The following is a 12,863-nucleotide window of genomic DNA, read 5'->3' as shown; positions in this document are numbered from 1 at the left end:
TGTAAAACGTTTCGTGCAGATTGCTCAAAAATCCCAGGAGGAGATAGGTTTTAACTGTTTTTCATATAATTCAAAATGGTGGGAGATCTAAAGGTCAGAGGTCAAAAGTCAGAGTGTGAAAGTTGTTCAGCATGAGCAGACGCATATGTGTATTGAAGTTTCATGGCTGTAGGTCAAATAGGGCATGAGTTGTACCTGTTCAAAGTTGGCATTTTTCAATTGAGTGCTATAGCGCCACCTTTTGACGAAAGATTGTGAGAATTATTTCTTGATCGTTTTTCATGACCATCTACCATATGGCCGAGTTTCATAAAAAGCGACAGCACGGTTCAGCCAGAACTGCCAAAAGTGGCAGAAGAAGAAGAAACGGAATAATGCCAATAACAAAACGGGTCCATGCTGGAAGCCTGGCCCCGTAATAAACAAGCTTAGTTATAGAAAAGCTCAGCAGTCAGCAAACAGGGCAGCAGCAGAGACATCAAACAGTGAGGTGGGAGGAGTACAGTGAGGTGGGAGGAGTGCAGTTCAGGAAGTGACCTCACCTAATTGTCATTGTTACCTTGGTTACATAAAAGTTCAGATAGGTGTGATTTATTTTGCCATAACCACCTAGTTTTACTGTGTGGAAACACCGGGGAGCTAAACCGCTCCCCGGCCCCACTGTACTGCATCCCCGTAAACCGGGGGTAACAGAGTACATCGATGAGTATGTGCTTCAGTGCCTAGGCGGGACTTGAACCTGCTTTGGCCTTTTTAGCGGTGCCAGCCGCTCTACACCTGACTATGTCCGTCCGTATGTCCGTTTGAGCCCGGACGCTTTACACAGCTATAACTCCAGTTCGCATGCCAGCAAGTCCAAATTTGGTATGTGGACTTAGACCACCAATAGGGACGAGCATTGATTGCTGAAGCCCCGCCCCGCCCTATTATAGCGCCACCAGGAGGCCACTACACTTGACTATGTCCGTCCGTATGTCCGTTTGTCCGTTTGAGCCCGGATGTCCGTTTGAGCACGGGCTTTAAACAGCTATAACTCCAGTTCGCAGCATGCCAGCAAGTCCAAATTTGGTATGTGTACTTACACCACCAATTGGGACGAGCATTGATTGCTGAAGCCCCGCCCCGCCCTATTATAGCGCCACCAGGAGGCCACTGGCTTTAAACAGCACTTTACACAGCTATAACTGCAGTGCGCATGCCAGCAAGTCCACATTTGGTATGTGGACTTACACCACCAATTGGGACGAGCATTGATTGCTGAAGCCCCGCCCCGCCCTATTATAGCGCCACCAGGAGGCCACTGGCTTTAAACAGCGCTTTACACAGCTATAACTCCAGTTCGCAGCATGCCAGCAAGTCCACATTTGGTATGTGGACTTAGACCACCAATAGGGACGAGCATTGATTGCTGAAGCCCCGCCCCGCCCTATTATAGCGCCACCAGGAGGCCACTACACTTGACTATGTCCGTCCGTATGTCCGTTTGTCCGTTTGAGCCCGGATGTCCGTTTGAGCACGGGCTTTAAACAGCTATAACTCCAGTTCGCAGCATGCCAGCAAGTCCAAATTTGGTATGTGTACTTACACCACCAATTGGGACGAGCATTGATTGCTGAAGCCCCGCCCCGCCCTATTATAGCGCCACCAGGAGGCCACTGGCTTTAAACAGCACTTTACACAGCTATAACTGCAGTGCGCATGCCAGCAAGTCCACATTTGGTATGTGGACTTACACCACCAATTGGGACGAGCATTGATTGCTGAAGCCCCGCCCCGCCCTATTATAGCGCCACCAGGAGGCCACTGGCTTTAAACAGCGCTTTACACAGCTATAACTCCAGTTCGCAGCATGCCAGCAAGTCCACATTTGGTATGTGGACTTAGACCACCAATAGGGACGAGCATTGATTGCTGAAGCCCCGCCCCGCCCTATTATAGCGCCACCAGGAGTCCACTGGCTTTAAACAGCTATAACTCCAGTTTGCAGCATATGCCACCAAGTCCAACTAATACCACCAATAGGGACCAACTGTAATTACATAAGCCCCGCCCCCTCTGTCTTCCCATTGGCTGGGCTTTAAACAGCCATAACTCCAGTTCACAGCATGCTACTGAGTACAAATATGGTACGTGGACTCAGACCACCAATAGGGACGAACTGAAATGTAGCAAGCCCCGCCCCCTCTGTCTTCCTATTGGCTGGGCTTTAAACAGCCATAAGTCCACTTTGCAGCATGCTACTAAATACACATTTACCACGTGAACTTTGACCACCAATAGGGACAAGCTTTAATTGCTGAAGCCCCGCCCCCTCTGTATTGCCATTGGCTGGGCTACAAACAGCCATAACTCCAGTTAGCAGCATGCCACCAAGTCCGAATTTGGTTTGTGGACTTACACCACCACTAGGGACGAGCATTAATTGCTGAAGCCCCGCCCCGCCCTATTATAGCGCCACCAGGAGGCCACTCATCAAAGGCACCGCTTCCTTCACACAGGGTGCGATTTTTACAAGGTCGCCTAGGTATCCACGTCAGAACTCGCTTGCCTATGGCACCTCCACACATTTCCACACGTTTCTTTAGTGATTTTAAGTGTGGTGTTTAAAACATGCTTCAGATTAAAGAAGAACCACTGTAACTTCCACTGTCCCTTCACTTCCTTAATTACTGCAACAAAATACATATCAAAATATGCAGTTAAAATGATTTAGTTTAGCTTAGATGTTTATGGAAAAAATCCTCTGTCTTTTTTGTGATTAATCTATTCTATTTGGCTGTTCTAGCCGATTAAAAAAATGTTTTCTAAATCCTAACGCTTAAAAAAAAATATATAAAATATATATATATATATATATATATATATATATATATATATATTCAAAGATTTGCACAGTATACCTGCAAAGTAACTAAAGTTTTCAAATAATTGTAGTTTGCCTCTGAGATGTAGTAGAGTACAAGTAAAAGTATAGACAATTGGAAGTACCTCAAATTTACTTAGTTATTATTTTACACCACTGGTGAATTCAGAGTTTCATTTATCCCAACAGGGACAAAAGTACAGGGGGTGGCACTCCCCTCTAACCTAGTGTACTTAACATAAAATGACTGCACGTGGAGAGGACCCCATCATTGCATGTAAAAGAACGGAACATTCTGAACACAGAATAGACTTTAGGTCTGAACAAGTGTCTCAGGACATGGTGATGGAAGGTGCAGTGCATTTCTTGCAGGTGATGGGAGAGGATTGGTGAACTGAAGATTAGAAAACATTGAAATGCATGCAGTAATGTATTCATTTTAACCTGTATAATAGGGAAATATTATGTGAAACTGGTAGCTCTACAAGTTCACTGTGATCTTGTAGATCAGCTTTTTTCGGCAAAGGAATTTGGTGTAGAAAGAAAAAAGGAGGGTGCCGAAATACAGATCCCTGGGGGACACAGATCAAGGAAGTCTATAGGATTTAAGTGGTTGAATAGTATTTCTTCATATTAGTCTATTCGTGCTGCTTGTGTGAGTATTTATAGTAATATTGCTCACTAGTATATGTGTCAAATGTGCTATAGGAAAAAGTTGAACACTATTGTACTAATTACTTGAATTGTCAGTAAAACATTACTCCACACTGAGATAGAAAGGAATAAACAAACAGTGGCCTAAGTATGGTTGCATGCTATGGTAATGGACAATTTACGCCTTGAATATATTAGCAGCAGCTTTATTGTGTTTTTTTCTTTTTTTTTCTTTTTGGCGTGTCTTTTTTTTCTGGAGCTGGGCAATACAAATAAAATTAGGCCTTGAACATAGTAAATGTGCACCTGCCTGTTGTGACTGTAATGTGATCTACAATTCAAGCCAAGATGAGGCTGGAGGGGCTTCTATTGTATTTTTCTGTAGCTATTATATATATTTAGCGGTGCCAACCGCTCTATACGTGGCTTTGACTCGGTGTCTGTGTGTCTGTGTGTCCGTCTGTCTGTGTGTCCGTCTGTGTGTCCGTCTGTGTGTCCGTCTGTGTGTCCGTCTGTGTGTCCGTATGAGCCCGGGATGACCACGGCAAAGAAGCAACACATACAAACACACGCACACACACACGGACTTGGAGATTGCCTATGCCATCTCTCCTCTCATTTGCCACACGTGCCACTGGTTATCAAAGAGGGGTCCAGGGACCCCCAGGGACGTCCGCCCGTATGAGCACGGGATGAGCACGGGATTTTAAACAGCTATAACTCCAGTTTGCAGCATGCCACCAAGTCCAAATTTGGTATGTGGACTTAGACCACCAATACGGGCCGAGCATGAATTGCTCAAGCCCCGCCCCCTCTGTCTTCCCATTGGCTGGCCTTTAAACAGCCATAACTCAAGTTCGCAGCATGCTACGGAGTACAAATTTTGGACATGGACTAAAACCACCAATAGGGACAAACTGTAATTACTTAAGCCCCGCCCCCTCTGTCTGCCCATTGGCTGGGCTTTAAACAGCCATTATTCCAGTTTGCAGCATGCTACCAAGTACAAATTTGGTAAGTGGACTCAGACCACCAATAGGGACGAACTGAAATGAGTGAAGCCCCGGCCCAAAGGCACCGCTTCCTTCACACAGGGTGTGATTTTTTTCCTTATCTGTAACTTGTACTGCTATACTGTCTCTGGTGCCTGAATTTCACTATATTATCTAAAATATTCTGTAATAAGAAATTCCCAGAACTGCAACATTGTGGAAATTGCCATGCTCCTAGTCATCAGGTTTTGCATATTGACATTTATTTGACCAAAAATGCTAAATTACATTTATATTACCAACGAAACCATTTTAGTCCTCATCCTATCCCAATCCCTAACTCTTTGTGAGGTTATAAAGACTTCCCATGATGTTGCTACCTTCTCTTTAAATAAAGGTGTGTGAAACCCAACCAAGGTTGTCCAAGGTAAGACCAGTTTACTCTGCAAACACTTAGTAACAACATTCTGTGGATCACACACTTTAATGTCAACAAATGTCCCAGACAGTCACAATGAGATTCCCCTGAACTACGACAGACTGACACATTACAGGCTTGAACAACGTCAGAAATACTTTGACCATATGTCTGTGGTTTGAACATTGTTATAACATTTCCAGTGATCCATCTGCACACTTCTTGACACCATGAAGATTCTGGCTCTGGGACTGTGTGTGCTGACTCTTCTAGCTTCAGTTGGAGCGCAGGTAATTATTCAACTATATTACGTGTTCTTGTTCTGCATCTCACTTGACATATTGTTCACGACATAACTGTCAAATTACCAATGCTTGGTATTAGTTGTAGTGGTTTGTTTTTTGGGGGCGTAATGCTCATGTGTTGGATTCCTGCTGTGTCGGATTCCATTCATGCCTTAGCAGGTTTAATATCCAAATACTTAGACAATGAATGTATCGTTATGGGTGATCTTAACCAAAACTGGATTAATGCTTCATCTGACCGCTTCAAAGAAATTTGCAGTAGCTTAAATCTAACCCAGCTGATAACTGAGACTACCAGACCAAATTTGAAGGACAATACCAAGGATACCCTTATTGATCTTTTATTTTCAAATAAACCTGATAAAATCGTGGCCAGTGGTGTTTTTGAGCTTGGTCAAAGCGACCACTGCCCAATTGCCTGTGTTAGGAGTACACGTTTAACAAAAACTAATTCTTGCATGGTCACTAAAAGATTTTTTAGACATTTTAATGAACACACGTTTTTAGCCGATCTACACCATAGTGATATTCACCTCACAACAGAACTCTCAGAGCTACAACCGGCCCTAGAATTTTTTATACATATTTTTAACTCAGCTGTTGACAGGCATGCTCCACTGAAGCAATTCAGAGTAAAGGATAGAACAACACCGTGGTTCTCCCAGGAGCTATCAGCCCTATTTAAAAAAAGGTATAGTGTTTGGTCTCGTGCTAGACGCACGGGAAATCCCGCACTCTGGTTGTCCTTTAAACAACTCAGAAATACATGTACCACCGCAGTAAGGAAAGCCAAATCAAAATACTTTTTAGATCTCATCACTAGCTCATACTCCAACCCAGCCAATTTTTGGAAAGCTATTGATCTAAACAAGAACAAATCCACAAATACACTGCCTATACATATTAAATATGATAATTTGGTGCTTAGAGACAAAGCTGAAATCTGCTTTTAATAGACACTTTGAGGATGCAGGGAACTTATTTGAAAATACATATGCAGGACCCCTTGTAAATACCAACAGTGACATGTGTCGTTTGGACCACCGCCAATGTTTTTCTTTTAAACCTTTTACCCCTCGTACTGTTCTGGATGAATTAATAACAATTAATACAAAAAGTTCACCGGGGGAGGATAATTTGGACCCATTTTTTATTAAATTAGCTGCTCCAATTATTGCAGAGCCTCTTGCACATATTTTTAATCTTTCTATCTGTGAAGGTGTTTTCCCCAGTTTGTGGAAAACGGCCCATGTGACCCCTCTTTTTAAAGGTGGTGATAGAGAGGACTTGAACAATTACAGGCCAATCTCAAAACTGCCCTGTCTAGCTAAAATCATGGAATCATTAGTCAACAACCAACTCAAGCCGTTTCTTTCAACATTTTCAGTTTTAAGCCCACAACAATCAGGTTTTCGAGCAAATCACAGTACTGTATCAGCAGTCACCTTAGTCAAAAACCATATAATTAATGCATTAGACAATAAACAACACTGTGCTGCGATATTTGTCGATCTCTCGAAGGCGTTTGACACTGTAAACCATGGCCTGCTTTTAGAGAAACTTAGCAATATTGGCCTTGACAATATGGCCCATCGTTGGTTCCAGGACTATTTAACCGGCAGGCGTCAGTGTGTCAAGGGAGGGGATGCTAGATCGGAATTCCTGCAGGTTACCAATGGTGTGCCTCAAGGTTCCGTCTTAGGCCCAGTCCTTTTTACCATCTACATAAATAATATAGTCTCCAAGCTAAAAGACTGTCATTCCCATCTATATGCCGATGACACCATTATTTACTGTACAGCTGACACAGTCCAAGTGGCAATGGAAAAACTCCAACAAGCTTTCAACTCCCTGCAAGATGCACTCATCGCACTTAAACTAGTCCTGAACTCAAATAAAACTAAATATATGCTATTTTCAAGAGCTAAAAACATAGACTATAACTGTTTACATATAGATACTTTTAGTGGATCCTCTATTGACAGAGTTACAGAATATAAATATCTGGGTATTTGGCTTGATGAAAAACTATCATTCAAACATCACATTGCTGAGCTCACCACCAAACTAAGACAAAAAATTGGATTTCTTTACAGAAATAAGGTCAGCTTCCCGATGATCTGCAGGAAAAGGATCGTTGAAGCTGTATTTATGTCAGTACTGGATTACGGTGATGTAATTTATAGAAATGCTGCTCCTACTACCCTTTTACCCCTAGACACAGTTTATCACTCAGCACTCAGATTCATCACGGGTGAAAGCTACAGCACCCATCATTGTACCCTTTATGACAGGGTAGGTTGGTCCTCCCTCTCTGAGAGAAGAGATAGGCACTGGTATCAGTTCATTTTTAAGGCTATCGATGGGAAGGTTCCACCCTACCTTACATTATTACTAGAATGGAAAAAAAGCACTTACCAGACCCGCTCAAGTGACTGGCTTACACTTGAGGTTCCACCTGTTCAGTCTGAACTGGGGAAATCTGCTTTTTGCTTCGATGCCCCTATTTCATGGAACACTCTACAACACACGCTAAGAATTAATGCCCCAATATCCTATGGACAATTTAATCACCTGCTCTTAAATCTCCCTACCTCAACATGTAATTGTTTTTAACTTACTGTACAAATGTTCTGTTGTGGTTTGTTTTGTTGTTTCTGTGTTTTTATACCTGTATGTGCCTTAATTGTTGATTTTTGTGTATGTAATCTCGTCAGCATTGAAAATGAGGGTAAACCTCAATGCTCTTTTCGAGAATAAATAAAGGTTTCAATCATCAGTCATGATGACATAAGGCCACTTTCAACCAGGTGTCCATATTTTGGTCATGTAGGCGAATATTTAAAAAAAGAAATTGAAATTATTTTAATTTGCAAAAATAGCAAAAACAGCAGATCTACAACACATCGCAATGCGCTGTGAGCACGTTGTGAGCACGTTGTGAGCTTGTAGATTGTCTATTTTAGCTATTCATTGTGTGCTGCAGTATATGTTGGGCTTAAGTGGTTATAACAATGTTGTTAGCTTAGAGTAACAGATCTACTAACGATTCGGGACATGTGACAGAGTACATACAATAGGGCCACAGTCCTCTTTCTGTTGCGTTCAATGACAGCAGCAAGTGTTATATTTACTGCAGTAAATTGTGGCGCATTATTTTGTAACTCTAGATACATAGCTATTCATGTAGTTATACTGTATATTGTCTCTGTCGGGTAGAAACCTGTTACTTTTCAGAATTCAAATGAAAAAAATTGCAAAAGTAGCAGATCTACAAGCAAGTAAAGTGTGGCTTTGGTCTTATTCCTGTAAAAGTATTAATTCCATTTCCATGCTCATTGGAAGTAAGTGAAGTTGTGCCAGAGCTCAATCTCAACTGTAATTGACCACTCTTGGTTGGCCATTCTTTCTTTTCCTATAATCACATAAGACTTTTACTTAACTAATACAAAATGTACATATATGTACATAATACATACATACATACATACATACATACATACATACATACATACATACATACTGTATACATACATATACACATATACACACACACACACACACACACACACACACACACACACACACACACACACACACACACACACACACACACACACACACATATATATATATATATATATATATATATATATATATATATATATATAAATATATATATACATATATATATATGTATTATAGTGATGTCTGTTTTGTAGGTCTGTCCTGTTCATCCTTTTATTTGGACTAACGGCCTTCTCTCTCTGATAATAGCCCTTGACCCTAACAGAGGCATTTCTTGTATGGCACACATAGTCCTAATAATAGCCTGACATAAGGCCACTTTCAACCAGGTGTCCCTAATAGCCTACCGCTATAACTATAAAAATCCTAACTAATATCTCTTCCTCTCCAGGAGCAGGAGGTAACTGCCGCACCCACGACCGCAGCACCCACGACCGCAGCACCCACGACCGCAGCACCCACGACTGCAGCACCCAGCACCGCAGCACCCACGACCGCAGCACCCACGACCGCAGCACCCACGACCACCACACCCACGACCGCAGCACCCACGACCGCAGCACCCACGACCGCAGCACCCACGACCGCAGCACCCACCACCGCAGCACCCACGACTGCAGCACCCACCACCGCAGCACCCACGACTGCAGCACCCACCACCGCAGCACCCACAACGGCAGCACCCACGACCGCAGCACCCACCACCGGCACACCCACGACCACAGCACCCACGACCGCAGCACCCATGATCGCCGTCAACACAACAATTGTGGCCACTAATACGCCACACAGTGGAAGCCCTTCAATTAAAGCACTGAGTAGCTAGATAGATAGTAGTAGCTAGAGACATGTGTGGCTGTGCAGGTGTGTTGAGTTGACATTCTGAAGGAGCTGGTAGCTCCTCAGAAAACCAAACCATGAAACACACAGTGCTTTGAACATGTTATAATTGCAGAACCATGAAGTCAGTCTATATCATAAAGTTGATGTATACTTAGTTCTGCACCGTAAATAGAATAGACGATCTACAAGCTTGAGCTCGAAGATCTGCTATTTCAGTGTGACAACAACAGCTACTATGAATGACGGACCCTATTAAATCTTTGACATTTAAAATATAAAAAATAAAACATATTTACTGCCACAATAAAGATAAAATAAAAAGCATTGTCATGACCTATTCCTTTGGACCAGAAACCCACCACTCATTACATTATAACACCATTGCAGTGAATGTTCTTAAACATATCATTATGAAACATGTGTGACTGATATACAGTGGACATCTTTATTTATTTTTACTATTTAAATACTGAAACAGGAAATAATTGTAATTATTTCTAAATCACAGTGGTGTATTATTGAAATTATTTTATTGGGAATATAACCCCTTGAGATATACCATCAAGGGGGTCCACAGATTACAGAATTCATACATTTTTCATACATTTAGACACAAGATTTCACACACAGTTCAAACAACATCAACAAAAGAAGGTCAAAACAAAACATACAACAATAACACAACGACAACAACACTTACAGTTACAACTGCAACAACAGCAATACACAGATCACTTAAATGGATCATTGGTTCATAGATATGTTGATGATTTAGTCAAAGAATGAACAGGTAATCTCAAGGTGAGAGGACAGCGCAGTTTTAAACAATTTAAATGATGTTATTGACCGAATGTGAACAGGTAGATTGTTCCAGGTAGCGGGAGCTTTAAACTTAAAGGAGTTTTTGTGAACTTCAAAATAAATCTGTGCACAGTGCCTCAGTTGATGTGTAGAGGTGAAAGGTTCCATATACAGTACTATACTTAGATACTGTGGATAGTTCAAATGAATAAGTTTATTTGTATATTCTTGAGCTTGTAATTTGTAGACTTTACAGAGCACTTCAGTCTTCAGATCGACAGAGAGCCAGGAGCGCCTGTAGATAATCCCCTTTGAATGGTTTCTGTGGAAAAAAATGATAATAGAAAAACTGTAAAATAAAGAATGAAACAAAATTCTCTTGTATGGGTAATGGTACTTCACTCAAAACATAATGTGACATTAATGATTTCATGTCTAATTTCAAGACATGTATGTAACTGTATTAGCATCTATTTTAGATGTGTTTGAACAGCCTCATGTATGAACATAACTTGGGTCTAATGCCTCCCCTACTCAAACTTGAATAAAACAGTGATGTAGTGACGTGTGTTTGTGCGTGCGTGCGTGCGTGCGTGCGTGCGTGTGATCTACAGTACCTGTAGAGCTGTGTAGAGAGATGTCCCTGTCTGTTGAAGGTAGGTCACTCTGACACACAGCAAATCTTCTTCACAGTGAGATACCAGGATCCCTTGGACTACAGCAGGCTGAAAGAAAAGAGAGCCAATAGGACATGAGGGGGATTACTAATCAAACTACATAATACTGCAATGTTTGGGGTGTGTAGCTATCTGAACATGATTATGTCTAAATATTGTCCATCATCTTCATGAGTTGCGTCTGTGCTCTGCGACTGATGAAACGCAAGAGGCAATTCCATTCATAAATAAATACATTAACACTTGGGATGTTACTGTTTACGATTGAATGAATAAAACAATACATTTATCAGTGACAATGCTCAACCATCCACACCCAAGATTGGATTTGTAGAAAGATGAGCAGGACCTTACCTTCATGGTCTCTAGTCTTTGTGCCAGGTACAGATAAGGATTTTGAATGCATTGCACTGAAATTATAGACAGAGAATTGACAAGTGAGTCATTTAGCAGACGCTCTTATCCAGAGTTACTTACAAAGTGCAAGTGCTTTTTGCTCCGGCTCTGGGTTACAACACCCCCCCCCCCCCAGCACCACAAACAATGGTACATTACATACCTAATACTTTCAAACCCCGTCTAATGTCTCCTGAGAATCGCTTTTCCAGGATGGGATCCAGTGTCTGTCCCTGCTCCAGCTCCAGTCTCATCAGCACTGCACATAGTAAGCAAATATATGTGTCACTGTCAACATGCTCTAATAAACCCAGTGCAAGGTCACAAAGACAGGAGACAGATAGTAATTAGGCTTTCAGGCAGGCTAGGATGACAGAGGAAAATATATCAGATATATGAAGACAGGTGGACAGATAAGCAAAGAATGGTAAACTTTGAATACTTTGTTTATTGGTTAATAATTCACTCACATCACACAAGTTGAATAACCCACTTTGTTTTTTTCACATACACACACGTATACACACGCACCCACACGCACACACACGTATACACACGCACACACACACACACACACGCAAGCTCGCACGCACGTAAACACACACAAGCACAGAGATAAAGAAAAACACACACCACAACAAAAACACATCCTTACACAGACATACCGTTATCAAGATGGCCTGAGTTTCTTGAGGTCAGTATATTAATCCAGGGTCCAGCTTCAGCTTTCTTCCCATTCAGTGATGCAGACAAAGTCTGATATTTAATCAAAAAACACACAAAACAGTCAAAACACATTAAAAACAAACAATATTATTATACCCTCTTTTTAAAGCAAAATAACACTCTCCCTACATTTTCATAAATTATCCACATGAAATCTAGCGTCCTTATTCTGGGTGCGAACATTGGCCGATATTAGCCAATCTACAAGCTCACAACACAATGCGACACGTTGTGAGCTTGTTGCTCAGCTACTGTCGGCAAAGAGATTTGGTGTAGAGGGAAAAGGAAGGAAGGTGCCTATTATAGACCCTGGGGGTCCCCGGTCAACTAAGTATCGGGTGTGAGTGGTTAAAGCGTTAATGATATCATTCCAGGATCTGGAAACATTTTTCACATGTGGGAAAATATCAGCTAACAATTGCAGTAAAACAAAAGAATGAAACTGTGTTGATAAATGCGCCACAATAAACAAGGAAGTGCAGTGGATCAAATAGAATCACTTTTCGGTTATTGCATCGTCTATTTCTCACTTCAAATGTTTTCAAAAACATTGCAACATTTAGTTGTGAATGACATTGTTTGTTTGTTTACATGGCTGTAAAGTTGGATAAAGGATAAAACTATGGGTTACGGCTGTAACCCCGGTTATTTGATATTATG

The 12,863-nt window shown here is 41.6% G+C and overlaps 3 protein-coding genes across 7 annotated transcripts in view; 2 read left to right on the top strand and 1 right to left on the bottom strand.

Moving 5' to 3' along the window:
* LOC311061101 (uncharacterized protein) overlaps positions 1–9,927 on the top strand; it is a 65,694-nt gene extending 55,767 nt beyond the window's left edge. The window contains exon 3 of one of the 2 annotated variants that reach the window (XR_014602360.1): positions 9,744–9,927. The gene's annotated coding sequence lies outside the window, so the exon portion shown is untranslated. The remainder of the gene's footprint in view (positions 1–9,743) is intronic. The other variant, XR_014602361.1, reaches the window with a different exon arrangement.
* The window catches only part of anxa14 (annexin A14), a 76,496-nt gene that overhangs the window by 53,379 nt on the left and 10,254 nt on the right, over positions 1–12,863 (bottom strand). The window contains exons 9-13 of one of the 2 annotated variants that reach the window (XM_084079622.1): positions 12,143–12,233; positions 11,641–11,736; positions 11,436–11,491; positions 11,022–11,129; positions 10,117–10,726 (exon numbers count right to left, since the gene is read on the bottom strand). In XM_084079622.1, the coding sequence (XP_083935748.1) occupies positions 10,667–10,726; positions 11,022–11,129; positions 11,436–11,491; positions 11,641–11,736; positions 12,143–12,233 (411 nt within the window). In that variant the 3' untranslated portion in view covers positions 10,117–10,666. Of the gene's footprint in view, positions 1–10,116; positions 10,727–11,021; positions 11,130–11,435; positions 11,492–11,640; positions 11,737–12,142; positions 12,234–12,863 lie in introns of those variants that run through there. The other variant, XM_084079623.1, reaches the window with a different exon arrangement.
* LOC311061100 (uncharacterized protein) lies at positions 5,058–9,927 on the top strand. 3 transcript variants are annotated; one of them, XM_084079626.1, is made up of 2 exons: positions 5,058–5,217; positions 9,161–9,927. In XM_084079626.1, exons 1-2 carry the CDS (start codon positions 5,158–5,160, stop codon positions 9,584–9,586), a joined length of 486 nt encoding a protein of 161 aa, XP_083935752.1. In that variant the 5' UTR covers positions 5,058–5,157; the 3' UTR covers positions 9,587–9,927. The 3 variants fall into 3 exon arrangements, with proteins under 3 accessions (XP_083935752.1, XP_083935751.1, XP_083935750.1); XM_084079625.1 differs by having other exon boundaries at positions 9,158–9,927; XM_084079624.1 differs by having other exon boundaries at positions 9,152–9,927.

The sequence above is a fragment of the Gymnoscopelus microlampas genome (assembly GCF_963454915.1).
Source record: "Gymnoscopelus microlampas genome assembly, chromosome: 15".
NCBI lineage: Eukaryota > Metazoa > Chordata > Actinopteri > Myctophiformes > Myctophidae > Gymnoscopelus > Gymnoscopelus microlampas.
The sequence above is the reverse complement of the archived record's forward strand: the minus strand, read 5'-3'. Positions and strand labels throughout refer to the sequence as shown.

Coding starts and splice junctions, on each gene's coding strand:
- LOC311061100 (XM_084079624.1), top strand. CDS start 5,158: ATGAAGATTCTGGCTCTGGGACTGTGTGTGCTGACTCTTCTAGCTTCA. Junction 5,218..9,151: donor TAGCTTCAGTTGGAGCGCAG/GTAATTATTCAA, acceptor CTTCCTCTCCAG/GAGCAGGAGGTAACTGCCGC.